Source organism: Antedon mediterranea, chromosome 6, assembly GCF_964355755.1.
Source record: "Antedon mediterranea chromosome 6, ecAntMedi1.1, whole genome shotgun sequence".
Classification (NCBI taxonomy): domain Eukaryota; kingdom Metazoa; phylum Echinodermata; class Crinoidea; order Comatulida; family Antedonidae; genus Antedon; species Antedon mediterranea.
Genome location: NC_092675.1, coordinates 23,344,425 through 23,356,381, shown reverse-complemented (window position 1 = coordinate 23,356,381; position 11,957 = coordinate 23,344,425). Strand labels below are relative to the sequence as shown.

The following is an 11,957-nucleotide window of genomic DNA, read 5'->3' as shown; positions in this document are numbered from 1 at the left end:
TTGTCCGTTGGTGTTGTCTGCGTGTGGTCGTTTTACTTGTTATTGGGGGAATTATTTTGTTCAAATGGTATGTTGAATTACTTACTGTTAAACATGAGTTGATTGATTGGAAGACTTAGGCCTAATAGGCTTTCTGAATAATTTATTCTCTCCGTGTACCATTTGTAAAAATATAATTTTGTAAATGAAAATGTTATCCAGTTAAATATGTTTGTAAATAAATAAACATAAATAAACTTCATACAGTAGTGACTGTGGATTTAAGTGTGATGAAATACAATCATTGAATGTAGTACTGTTTAGTAACAAACCTTGAAACAGAAGATTCAAGATTCAATTTTATTTTACCAATTAAAATGGAAATAATATTAGTACATTTTCAAAATTTTAAAATGTATACTAAGAAAATTTAAGAAAAATATTATACAATATTTATATTATTTAAAACAATCAATATATTAAAAACAGACATGAATACTACAGGGATACAACATTTTAAAAGCAACAAATAAGAACATCAAAAATACGATAAACATTACATTATTATTATTATTATTATTAGAATTTAAATTGTGTACTTAAATTGTATATCTATCGAAAAATTTAAATAAAAATTAAATATAACATTACTGCATATTATTATATAATTATACACCCTACATAATTTACTATTATATTTCCTTTTTTTTTCGAAGGCCTACTACAAAACAGTATGATAAAGAATCGGCGAAAGCTAATGGGACTGAACCTGGTGATATTTACCATGAAGTAGAGCCGTCTTATGTGGATTTGGAACCAACATATATTAACAGCAGAGAGTACGATAACACATTTCATACAAAAGACCCCAAAAATAATATAAGCTTAAATAATGATAACAATCCAACTTATGACTACAGTGATCTAAAAAATACGATTTGGGAGGAAAATATCGTTTATGAATCAGCAACATCAATAATGTAGAGTTGTAGTAATTAAACATTTGATTCAGACATAATTTCTATAGCTTTTAATGTTTGGCATGTTCTTATTATTCCTACTGTATTTAAATGAAATGTATGGATAATAATTAAAAATCCATATTTTCCACAGTAACAGTATATAAAAAATAAGTAATTCATTCATCCTGCTTAAAAGAAACCTATAGTGATATTGGAAAAAGTAAACCGCATAACTTAGCTAACACATATACTTGCACAATTCTTTAAAATAAATGATAATATAATATTAATTAATATAATAATTAAAATTAAATGTTTCCGAAACCAAGTCGTAAATGTAAATAGGTAAAAATCACACGTCGAAAGGATTCGAACCAAGCTTGTCTTCACGATTGCGCAAATGGTTGACAAAAAGGCAATGTAAGAGTAGACATAGCTTGTAATCAGAAGAAAAGAAACTACAGGTGCTTACCGTAAGATAATGTCAGATGTAACTGAGAAAATCAGTACGAATTACACTTTTTTCGGATGTTTATTTACTTTGGCATAGATAGGTACGGCTGCTTGGTCAGTTTTTCCTGTATTACTTGATGAAGGTTCAACAATAACTGTATCGATATCAGCGTATATATCATGATTAGGCCTATGTTTATTTTTCTTTGAGTTTCTTTCAATTGTATCATTTTTCATGTTCTCTCTTGTTGTTTCCTGAACCTTAGAATACATGTCCTCTGCAACAAAAGAGTGCTGGCTCCTAGGAATGCTGCTTATTGTACGATCTAGGTCTATGGATCTTAATGAATTAGGCCTACTGCTAATACTAGAAATCTGGATGATTTGTGGTACCATTACTGGTGTAGAACCCTGGAACCGATTGTTATTTCTGGTTGGAAGATAATGATTAATTTGTAAAGTTAACGCAAAAAAAAAGAAGGAAATGAAGAAACGATTTTTATGTGGTACAGAATCAAAATAAACCCGTGGGGTGCTAATTATATTTATACTCAGGATATATTCAATGTTTATTTTGTAAATCTTATACTTACTAGCATTTTATAATTGTAACTTTTGTTTATGTAAAATAAATCTACCTACCTTACATGTTTTAAGTTTATCCACAAAAAGAACAACAAAAACACCAATGCAAAGGATATAGTCACGTACGCTGGATAGAAATTAAAGCATGCATTTTACCGTAATATTTACATTAATTGATCTTTAATCTAATAACTCTTTTAACTGTTTTAACACATTAATTTGTATTAAACATTTTATTGCAAAAGTACCGGATGTATACTGTCTGCAATCAAACGACTCTCTGAAAATAAAATTATTTCTCTTACAAAACGATTTTATAATACATCTTGTATTACAGTATTAATATGTATGTATTATGTTATACTATATTCAATGTATCAAATTATAATATTTAACTTTAATATTATACTTATTAATAAGATCTAGCTTTGTTATAATTTATACGTATTCGTTATCATAAGTAATACTTGTCAAAGGTATAGTAATACTAATAGTGAGAGATTTTTAAGGCAATCATAATAATGTATTTTTATATTTATAATGTAAAAGATAAAAATTATTACTAGACTTTCTCATCATTTCCTAGAAGATAAAGTAAGTAAGTAATCGTTCAATGGATATACTTACCTAATATGTCTAAGTTACTATTTTCTGATGGTTTCTGAGTTGCTATCAATGGAATGTTATTAAAATCCAATGGTGTCGTTGTATTCATTGCAAAGCGGATTTACTTTTCCTTAAATAAATCAAATAAAAACATAACATAAACGTATTTAGGCCTAATAGCTGCATATAAATTTATCTACTATTTAGTTGCCACAGTTTAGGCAAGGAAAGACACAATTCTTTACAGATCCATTTATAAGTTTTTAATTCTTTGTTTTGATGAATGTAGGGCCCAAGTCTCAGTTGTGCTATTTTACATAATATTACAACTATTATGGACATTTCTATCTAATACAGACTGATTATAGGCCTACTCTTTCATAAGCTAACAGAGAGATTTTACCTTGTACAAGTCATCGAGATAGAATGGCGTCTAGTTCCTTTGTCCTTCTTAGAAACCACTAAATATAACTCATTCTCAAATATACAGGCATTTGCAGGCTTATTATATACGAATTCTGGCAAAATAAAATCACGTTCTATACGGATCATCAACTCCGAATTGTTACCGTGGAAACACTAACAACAAAAATAAAGGCATATTTTGTGTATATCAGCTACGTTTCGATGATTTCCTTATTCGATTGATAGACCAAATATTTGTATACATTTAAATAACTATTCTGTTTGTGTTTATCTTTATGTGTTTTCTTCATACAAAGTGTGTTTGAACAGCAAGATGCCTACGAAAATGTGTTATAACTATAGCATTGTTACTGTCCTACTTTCTTTCTTGAAACCAAAAGGCGATAACAGTAGGGCCCCCCTCCTTTGAGACATCACTGATATTCTAGGAACATATTGCAGGGACGCTCTCCTGTGTAAACGAATAAGGGGTAATATATTAACACTAGGCCTACTACCAGCACCTAGTCAAAGCACACCCCTATTCTGGAGACATTTTGAGGGGACGGTCTCCGTGTAAACGAATAAGGGGTAATATATTAACACTAGGCCTACTACCAGCACCTAGTCAAAGCACACCCCTATTCTGGAGACATTTTGTATGAAAGGAATACCTGTATAACACGATCAACCACTATTCAAGGGACACTCGTCTTTTACAGACACTTTGTTGGGTCCATAGAATTTCTCCTTTAACATGCCTTCTATTGTATGCAGTTCTGAACACAGTTTTACAGATATAAAATTTCATAATTTTTAATTGATTTTAAATATTTTTTACCTTTCGTCTAAAACATTTTCAATACAATAAAACACGAGTTGTGATCAATAAACAGTTTTCGCTTTTAATCATCTTCGCCTCTCTTATATATAACACCCTGATACAAACTTACATATCCGATGTACAACTTTTTTTAAAACATAACGTTATTCGTTATTTATGTCAAGATAATTATCATATGCCTAATAAGTAAAGTGTTTCTAATTTATACAGCTAATTTTACTGAAATGTATGCCAGTGTTTGTGTTTATTTATGATCCTAAAAACATTTGATTTAAATATAAGTAAGCGAAATTATAGTAGTAAAAGGTAAATAACAACATTTGTAATCAATTGATATTTGTAATCAAAGTCAAAGTTCTTTCCAGACTTTGTTTGTTAATGTTAGCTGCAATTTTGACATACCATTTGTAAATATAGTTTATACTAAATATAGCATTTGTATATTGTCCTCTTTGTTATGTTTATCATGTTGGCTTAATGCTGAATGATAATAATAGGCCTATAACAAAAATTAATGTTATTATTTCATCCATAACTAATATCTAACTAACGTTTGGCAAACATATATAACTATAATAATAATGGCAATATTATAATTGTTGTGCCAAGTGTAAAGAAAAAATTAATATAGTGCTAAAAAATAATGTCAGTATTAAAATCTATAAAGTTAATAAATAAATGTACTACAATAAAGAATTACAAATTATTCATATCAATCATTCGTCGATTTTTTTTCTTTGAAAAATCAACTCGACTGTACAAATCTGCAGCGTCTACAGCCGCCTCAACGTCACCGTTAATGGGTTTTGTTTCAGTTTCAACAGACACACCAGTGTTGACAACGCCATTATTATCAACGTTCCAGTCGGTAAATTCTGGATCATCTTTTTCGATTAACTTCTGGTTATCGTTTACAGTTGGTGGTGGATATAGATATGAAGGTATTGGTACCGGTTGAACCTCTTCATCTACTATGGTGCCTTTAGTAACAATACAGTTATCATCAATTGAATCGAAATCACAGTCGTCTGCCAGTTCACCTTTGATCTTGCTAGGCTTGTTCTGTGAGTAGTTGAACTTGTGTTTCTTGCTACAAGAAGTCAAAAGATTAATTCATTTGTTTGAACCATTGAAAAATGTTTAACTTGAAAATATTTTCAAAACAGAATAAACTCAAAAGTGAACAGAGGATTTTATAGTTGTTACTTCTGCAGAAAGTTAAACACGTGTTTTCAGCAAATCATTGGTGTAGTTATACACTAAATAATGTTATAAATAATCCTACCTGGTTTTCCAACAGAAACATCGAAACAAAATTAAAACAATAGGCAACAAACACACGGTTCCCAATATCATATACCAGTCTACCAAAAACAAAGATACATTGTTAAAAGACATTGTACAACAAAAGTTTATTGTTGACACTCGATCCTATTTATTATATAAAAGAAAATCATGTGGAATTTTCGTTGCACAATGACCTACGCTCAAAACAAGAGCGCTAACTCTTTTTATAATTTGAAAGCTTACACCAAAATGAATCATCTTCTTCGTTAGACGTTAAGCTGTCCTTTGGAACGGGGTTTTCGTTGTTTTTCTTTGCTGTAATGACGAAACAGTAACATATTACCGTACATTATACAGTATCATCACAGATAATCATATTGATGCTATAATGTTTTATATCATTATCAATTAAATTATAGAAAGAAAACAGGATACAACCTCCCGATACCAAATACCAATAGCAAATGATAACAAAGACATCAGTTATCTTTCATTATAATCTCTGATGCAAAGACGGTAGTAAGAAAATAGTGTAGTGTACCGTTTGTAACTTACTTGTGAGAACGACCGGTGTTTCTTGCACCTTAGATGTTGTCAGGGACTTGTTAAATGATGTAGTAGGATTATTGCTTGGTAGATTCGATGATAAAGATTGTTCAGATGTTCTTGGTCCATCCGTGTTTCTCACTGAACTCATTGATGTTGAATACTCAGATGGGTTACGTGACATCATTGCGTCACCAGTTGATGACGCGATAGTCGTTTTTACAAATTTATCTCCGTCGCTTGTTGAATACTGACGTGTGCTTGTAACTGAAGAAGATACAGGACCTTTCGTTGATTTAGTAATAGTGTAAGGTGGTGTGACGGAGGATTTGGTTGGTTCCTTACTTGATATTGTCATTGTAACGTCACTGATCATAGACACTTTTGATTGAGTAGAAATAGAAGAAGTTAAAGTAGAGAATGGTTTGCTTGTTTCTTCGTTTGATCTTGAAACTGTTATACGACTTGAATCTTCCGTAGAAGATGATGTGACAGAGGATTTGGTTGGTTCCTTACTTGATATTGTCATTGTAACGTCACTGATCATAGACACTTTTGATTGAGTAGAAATAGAAGAAGTTAAAGTAGAGAATGGTTTGCTTGTTTCTTCGTTTGATTTTGAAACTGTTATACGACTTGAATCTTCCGTAGAAGATGATGTGACAGAGGATTTGGTTGGTTCTTTACTTGAAGTTGGGACTGTTACACCGTTAGTCATAGATACTTCGTTTGATTTAGTGGAAGTAAGATAAGTTGAAGAAGAAGATGGCTCGCTTGATTTTGAAACTGTTACACTACTTGAGTATTCCGTAGTCATCGGTGGTGTTACATTATTTTCCGGTGTATTTGTGTCTCTTTTAGAGGTTGGTGATACACTAGAAGTGGGAATCGATGATTCAGTTGATATATCTTGTATTGTGCTAGCATCAGGATAAACTAGGAAATAATAACATTATACCATATCAATTAGTATAAGATACAAAAATCTATACGTCAAATAAAATTGGTTATTGTTGACGCGAATAATCAATGAATGACGTTACAACAAGAAAACACTCCGAGGAAAACATCTGACCAAATAAGGAAATAATTGTATAGTATGTTCTAACTTACTACATTCGTAGACTTTCATGTTGAATATACCGCCACAATCCTGCCCAGCGTTGCCTTCACACTCGGAAGAGCAGTCAGTTGATGGCTTCTCCCCATATCTACTATAGTCAGCAGATTCGTGTCCACAGAAGCATTGATCTCCATTCTGTAAGCCTGCGTACGTATAACCATAACCACAGCATACTTGTAGACATAGATCCACAGTCATTCCGTGGTAATCAGCACAGAAATACTGGCCGGTGTCATTTAAGCAATGTCTACATATCTCGGTTGTGGATTCATCGCACTTTAAGTCAGGAAGTATTCGGTTATTGTTATCTTGAAAACAGCCGATTTCTTTCCAATCGTACACTTTAGAATCTATAATTGAGATAATAGACTTAAAACATTTTGTTTACTGACATGATTAAACCATTTTTTTGTAGGACATTTCAAATTGAGAATTTCCTCCTAGTTCTAAGAAGTCGACATACATTCATGAAGCATAGGCCTACTCAATGCAGAAAGAGTAGAGATGGGACACTATATGCAGCTAACATTCTGCGCATGATCATGTATGTTCCTGAGTTGGGCGCGAAATGACTTTTCATATCAAAATAATTATATTTCAAGATGTCTTTCTAGATTTCAGCCTAGCGTTAATGTATTAGAATGTATAACTTTTATGTCCTCTCAACACATTTAACTTACCCTTTGGACCACATGATACGTAAGCTGCATTGCATCGTGTATTTTCGTCACCTGGTAGATCTGATGTACGTTGACACTCGGTTAGCGTACTCTCTGTTCCATCGCACAAGAACCCATCTGGTATAGTATTTTCTGTAGGGTATGTCTCTCCACTAACCGTAAATACATCACCAAGACCTAAAGGCAAATACTATTTAAAATGATGTCTCTGAACATAATCCTATGACATCCCTAGAATTATAATTCTAGTCATTAAAGCAATGTTATTTCTACAAACACGTACCGGTAAAACAATAGTCAATTGTGGCATCAATACAATACAAAACAGGTTCTCTAATTACCATTTTGAATAACAGCAAATATATATGAAGCTTAATAATATAACAATACTCATTAGATGTCAATCTGAAGTAAATTGTACTTGATACTCAAACATTGAGAACGTTAATCGTTATTCTACAGTGGGATGGAAACTTGCAGTATTATAGTTATGCCACTCGATTGTCGTACAAAGTATTATGTCTAGCGACACTAAACAGTATCTGCAGTTTCTTCACTGCTGACTACTACAATCTTTCACTTGGTTCCTGTATAACCAACTGACAGGTTGGTTAATATATCAACCATCAATGGTCGCAATACCTAATATTATAACTGTCATCATTATTATATATAATATTAATATTATAATATGATTTAATTTATTATTAGTGTGACCGTGTCTTTGTTCGCCTATTAAAGTTTTGTAGATGATTACAAAAAATACATCATTATACTGACCTAATTGTGTACAGACAACACGTCCATCTTCAATGTCCCAGTAATCATTGCATATATACTTCAATTGACCATCTTTTAAAACTTGTACATAACCCCACAGTGAACTACCTTGCAACTCGATAGATATATTCCATTGTTCAGAAACTATGGTAGATTAAGAAAAAAAATTAAATGTTATATTATTATTTTCTGTTTTTTTTTTTAAATCTACGCAGAATAGGCGAAGGCCTACATAGCATACGGGTATGTCCATGTAAAACCTAACATTCACTTTTTTTTCAAACCAACAAAACCATCGACATATTTTTACAGTAGGACACAACATTACGTCCTCACCATTTATGTTTATTGTATTTTCTGTTTGTAAAATATATAACGAATTACACAATACACAAGATTCTAAACAATTATATAAAAAACGTAAAGTAAAATTGAATTATTAAACAATTATATAAAAACGTTTGCTGTTTCATATACTGACATTATGATTATAGCTTTAAAATATCACGATCAGAAAATAAAACAGTTTTCTGATTTCTGATTGGTCACAGTTGAAACTAAAAACGTCACCATTGTTTGCACAATAACACTGACAACATATTGGGCTCAATAACTCAATTACAGCAAAGAAAGGAGATACAAGTTTTTAAAAGAATAGCGACAATATACTAGACACACGTTTAATGCTTGCTAAACTCCAATGAACCTGATATTTGAATAACAAAGTTGGTACGACAATAAAATATCTATTATGACTTATAGAACCGTGAATTGCTATATCACACAAATAAAAATAATAGTATGTATTCATACCGTACGCTCGAAAGCATTACAATGCTAAGGAATGAGGGATAGGCAGTTAAAGTATACAGCATATGATAGACCAAATGACGAGGTCACTTATTATTGTATAAAAATATTATTATTATTATTCGGGTGGTAATGTTAAATAGCACTGTGTGTAACTGTTTATATCGTGTACGGTAGGTCTCACAGGCTATAGACTGTTTCAGAAGTTCTTCAAATCCAATAAACTTTTAACAGTCTTTTAATTATTTAAAATAGATTAACAAGAATGTAAAATTGATATAATCGGTGTACCGGTTTTACCATTGGGCAGTTTATTCATTTTATCGAACAGCAACCATTATATGTTTTATAAAACTATACCATTCTTTTCTTCACATATCTGTCTCACAGACTATTAATAGTAACAATTGTATGTTCTCCTAGTTTAAATCCGATACTTTTAACAGTCAATCAATTGTTTTAAAGATTAACGATAACAAGTAAAATTGATAATATCGGTCGGCATTTAACAATTCATTCACTTTCAGGAACAAGAAACACCTTTATTTAAATTTGTTGTTTTATACAACTATATACCGTTCTCTCAGTGTTTTCTTAAAATCCGATAAACTTTTAACAGTATATAAATTGTTTTACAGATTAATGATAAAGTAAAATTGATAATATCAGTATTTTTACAATGCATTCACTGGGGAAAAAATCAGAGTTGTTTGAACAAAAAAAAACTACTGTACACCATTGTTTTTCAGATGTGAATATCATATGTAAATGTATAATGTCAACAAGCAAAATATTGTGTAAAAATGGCAATGATCCTATACTATCAAAAATAAAATTATTAAATAACATTTATAGTAGACTCTGTTGAGTACGTCTAAAAAGTAATAGCAATGAAAAATACGTAATAAAACTAGGCCTACTGTAATAGTAATTTTAGGTTTTAAGAAACTACCCAAAACTACACCGAATAAAATACATTAGATGTATTATCATTCAAAAACATTAAAAATGTAGGCCTACATTTATATAAATCAGACTTTGAATGGGCCATTTTGTAGTTATAGTTATAAGCTATTCACTTTCACAGAAATATATATGTATATACAAATAATATCACTTATAAAACGACAAAGGGTTAAATTTAACCAAAACATTTTCTGACAATTTATAATAATTTTTTGGCTTAAATTTATAATTTTTCAGGTGAGTAATTGATTCTTTCGATCCGAATTTTGGTCAAAGTGAATAACTATTATTTGAAATTTAAATGGCACATTAAAAAAAATAATCTTTTTTTTCAGGGGGACATATTATTAAAGGAAATAGGTAGTTATTAATCACCATATAGAAAACGGTATTGTATGTGAATTTAAACGTACACTATTATATTAAAACATATCGGACACAATACGAAAGTAGTCTACATGATTAAGAGCCGATATATCGTGTACCAAGTTAGTTATGCTGAACACTAAAGTCATATCAAGGTAGTAGGCCTAGTGAATGGTAGCATGTTTAATGTGGAAGATACATCTGCATGGAACCGCATCAGAAATACCAAAGATGAAGTGTAACGTTTTTAGAGTATGACATTGCAGGAAATAAAAAAGTATTTAAAGTAGGCCTGCGTCATGGCAAAAAATGTATTTTTTGTTGGTACCTAGTATACGTCATGGCAGGAAATAAAGTTTGTACGTACGACATGGCACAAAGAATAATTGTTGTGTTAATTAATTAGCAAACGTTTAGGGCCTAGAGTAATAAAAAAATAACCATTGATTGATTGTCTGTATGATGGCTGGTTGAACCAGGCAAGAGTGAAATCCTTCTCTTGCCTATTTTAACCCTTTAAAATTGTTTTCAATAGGTTATCAGCTGGTTGGGCAGTTAACTCCGTTTATAATATTATAATGTTTTGGCATAGCTTAAATTTGTTCTTTCTCGTAGGCCTAATTAAGCAACCTGGCTCTGTTGACTCTATACCTTTAGTAAAACGCAATGAGTATGCAACTACAATCTCAAAGTTGTGCCAGTAGGTGTAGACCAACCAAAGGCCTATTGTGTTTGTAACTGGCCTACGGTATTCACAAAATGAAGCTGATATCACTAAGCCTTAAAGCAACATGTATATTATACTACATAATACAAGAAAAACAACTTACCCTGAGCATGTGATATAACTAAAGCAGTGGCAAAAAGAATAACGACTCTGATGTAGAACATGTTGACAGTAGGCCTATTAATCTACGTCTGAACAACACACACAATCGAACAGCATGTACAGTTAGAATATTTACATAGTCACAAAAGCTTAACGTCACCCAACAACAATCGCAAAGATTTTATATCTTTATTGAAGCGGATAATCGCACTGTATGAATACAAGAAGTGCAGCATACAATTTTTGTGTGATCTGTGCGGTACACCTATTTTGATTATCAATTGTCTTCTATGTTTCTACGCTATTGTGTAAGTAATAAATTAGGCTTTAATTTAATGTACAAAAATGAAATGTGAATAAAATATGTACGAAAGATTGAATGAATAATGGTGGTGCAGAACTAGTTCTCAGGTACCCTATGCAATGCAACATAGATCACATTGATACGCCCAATATCTTGTAGTTTAATTGGCTAGACATGATCTCCGAAGATTTTTGTATTATATAATTTAGTAAAAATATGATTGTGACATACTGGATTAAGTAATTTATAATCTGTGAAGATAAGAAAAGCTGTGGAAATGAGGAACAGAACCTTCTTCCCACCTGAGGTTAAAAAGCAATTGTATAATGTATGGTGGTCATCGTCGGTAGCTTGAGCATAGCGAGTGCTTTGTTAAAGAACCGACAAGTGTAGTGGAGAAATACCTAAAAAAAGTAGTCAGCGCGGATCAAC

General features: G+C 31.4%; 2 protein-coding genes across 2 annotated transcripts; both read right to left on the bottom strand.

Moving 5' to 3' along the window:
- Nucleotides 1-473: 473 nt before the first annotated feature.
- Nucleotides 474-3,213, bottom strand: LOC140051637 (uncharacterized). Its single transcript, XM_072096912.1, has 4 exons — nucleotides 2,989-3,213; nucleotides 2,607-2,715; nucleotides 2,037-2,106; nucleotides 474-1,824 (listed from the first exon to the last, which is right to left on the bottom strand). The coding sequence occupies exons 2-4, from the start codon at nucleotides 2,692-2,694 to the stop codon at nucleotides 1,455-1,457; spliced, it is 528 nt and encodes a 175-aa protein (XP_071953013.1). The 5' UTR covers nucleotides 2,695-2,715; nucleotides 2,989-3,213; the 3' UTR covers nucleotides 474-1,454.
- Nucleotides 3,214-3,875: 662 nt separating this feature from the next.
- LOC140052194 (uncharacterized) lies at nucleotides 3,876-11,318 on the bottom strand. The gene is made up of 8 exons (XM_072097642.1): nucleotides 11,223-11,318; nucleotides 8,251-8,394; nucleotides 7,471-7,647; nucleotides 6,781-7,140; nucleotides 5,677-6,603; nucleotides 5,365-5,436; nucleotides 5,120-5,198; nucleotides 3,876-4,924 (listed from the first exon to the last, which is right to left on the bottom strand). Exons 1-8 carry the CDS (start codon nucleotides 11,281-11,283, stop codon nucleotides 4,531-4,533), a joined length of 2,214 nt encoding a protein of 737 aa, XP_071953743.1. The 5' UTR covers nucleotides 11,284-11,318; the 3' UTR covers nucleotides 3,876-4,530.
- Nucleotides 11,319-11,957: the final 639 nt, after the last annotated feature.

What these genes read in the sequence shown, in the direction of transcription:
- LOC140051637 (XM_072096912.1), bottom strand. Translation starts at nt 2,694, where the DNA reads ATGAATACAACGACACCATTGGATTTTAATAACATTCCATTGATAGCA. An exon ending in TAGTAACTTAGACATATTAG is followed by an intron (nt 2,107 to 2,606) that starts GTAAGTATATCC and finishes ATTTCTATCCAG; the next exon opens with CGTACGTGACTATATCCTTT. An exon ending in ATAAACTTAAAACATGTAAG is followed by an intron (nt 1,825 to 2,036) that starts GTAGGTAGATTT and finishes TCTTCCAACCAG; the next exon opens with AAATAACAATCGGTTCCAGG.
- LOC140052194 (XM_072097642.1), bottom strand. Translation starts at nt 11,283, where the DNA reads ATGTTCTACATCAGAGTCGTTATTCTTTTTGCCACTGCTTTAGTTATA. An exon ending in AGTTATATCACATGCTCAGG is followed by an intron (nt 8,395 to 11,222) that starts GTAAGTTGTTTT and finishes AATCTACCATAG; the next exon opens with TTTCTGAACAATGGAATATA. An exon ending in AGAAGATGATTCATTTTGGT is followed by an intron (nt 5,199 to 5,364) that starts GTAAGCTTTCAA and finishes TGTTTTTGGTAG; the next exon opens with ACTGGTATATGATATTGGGA.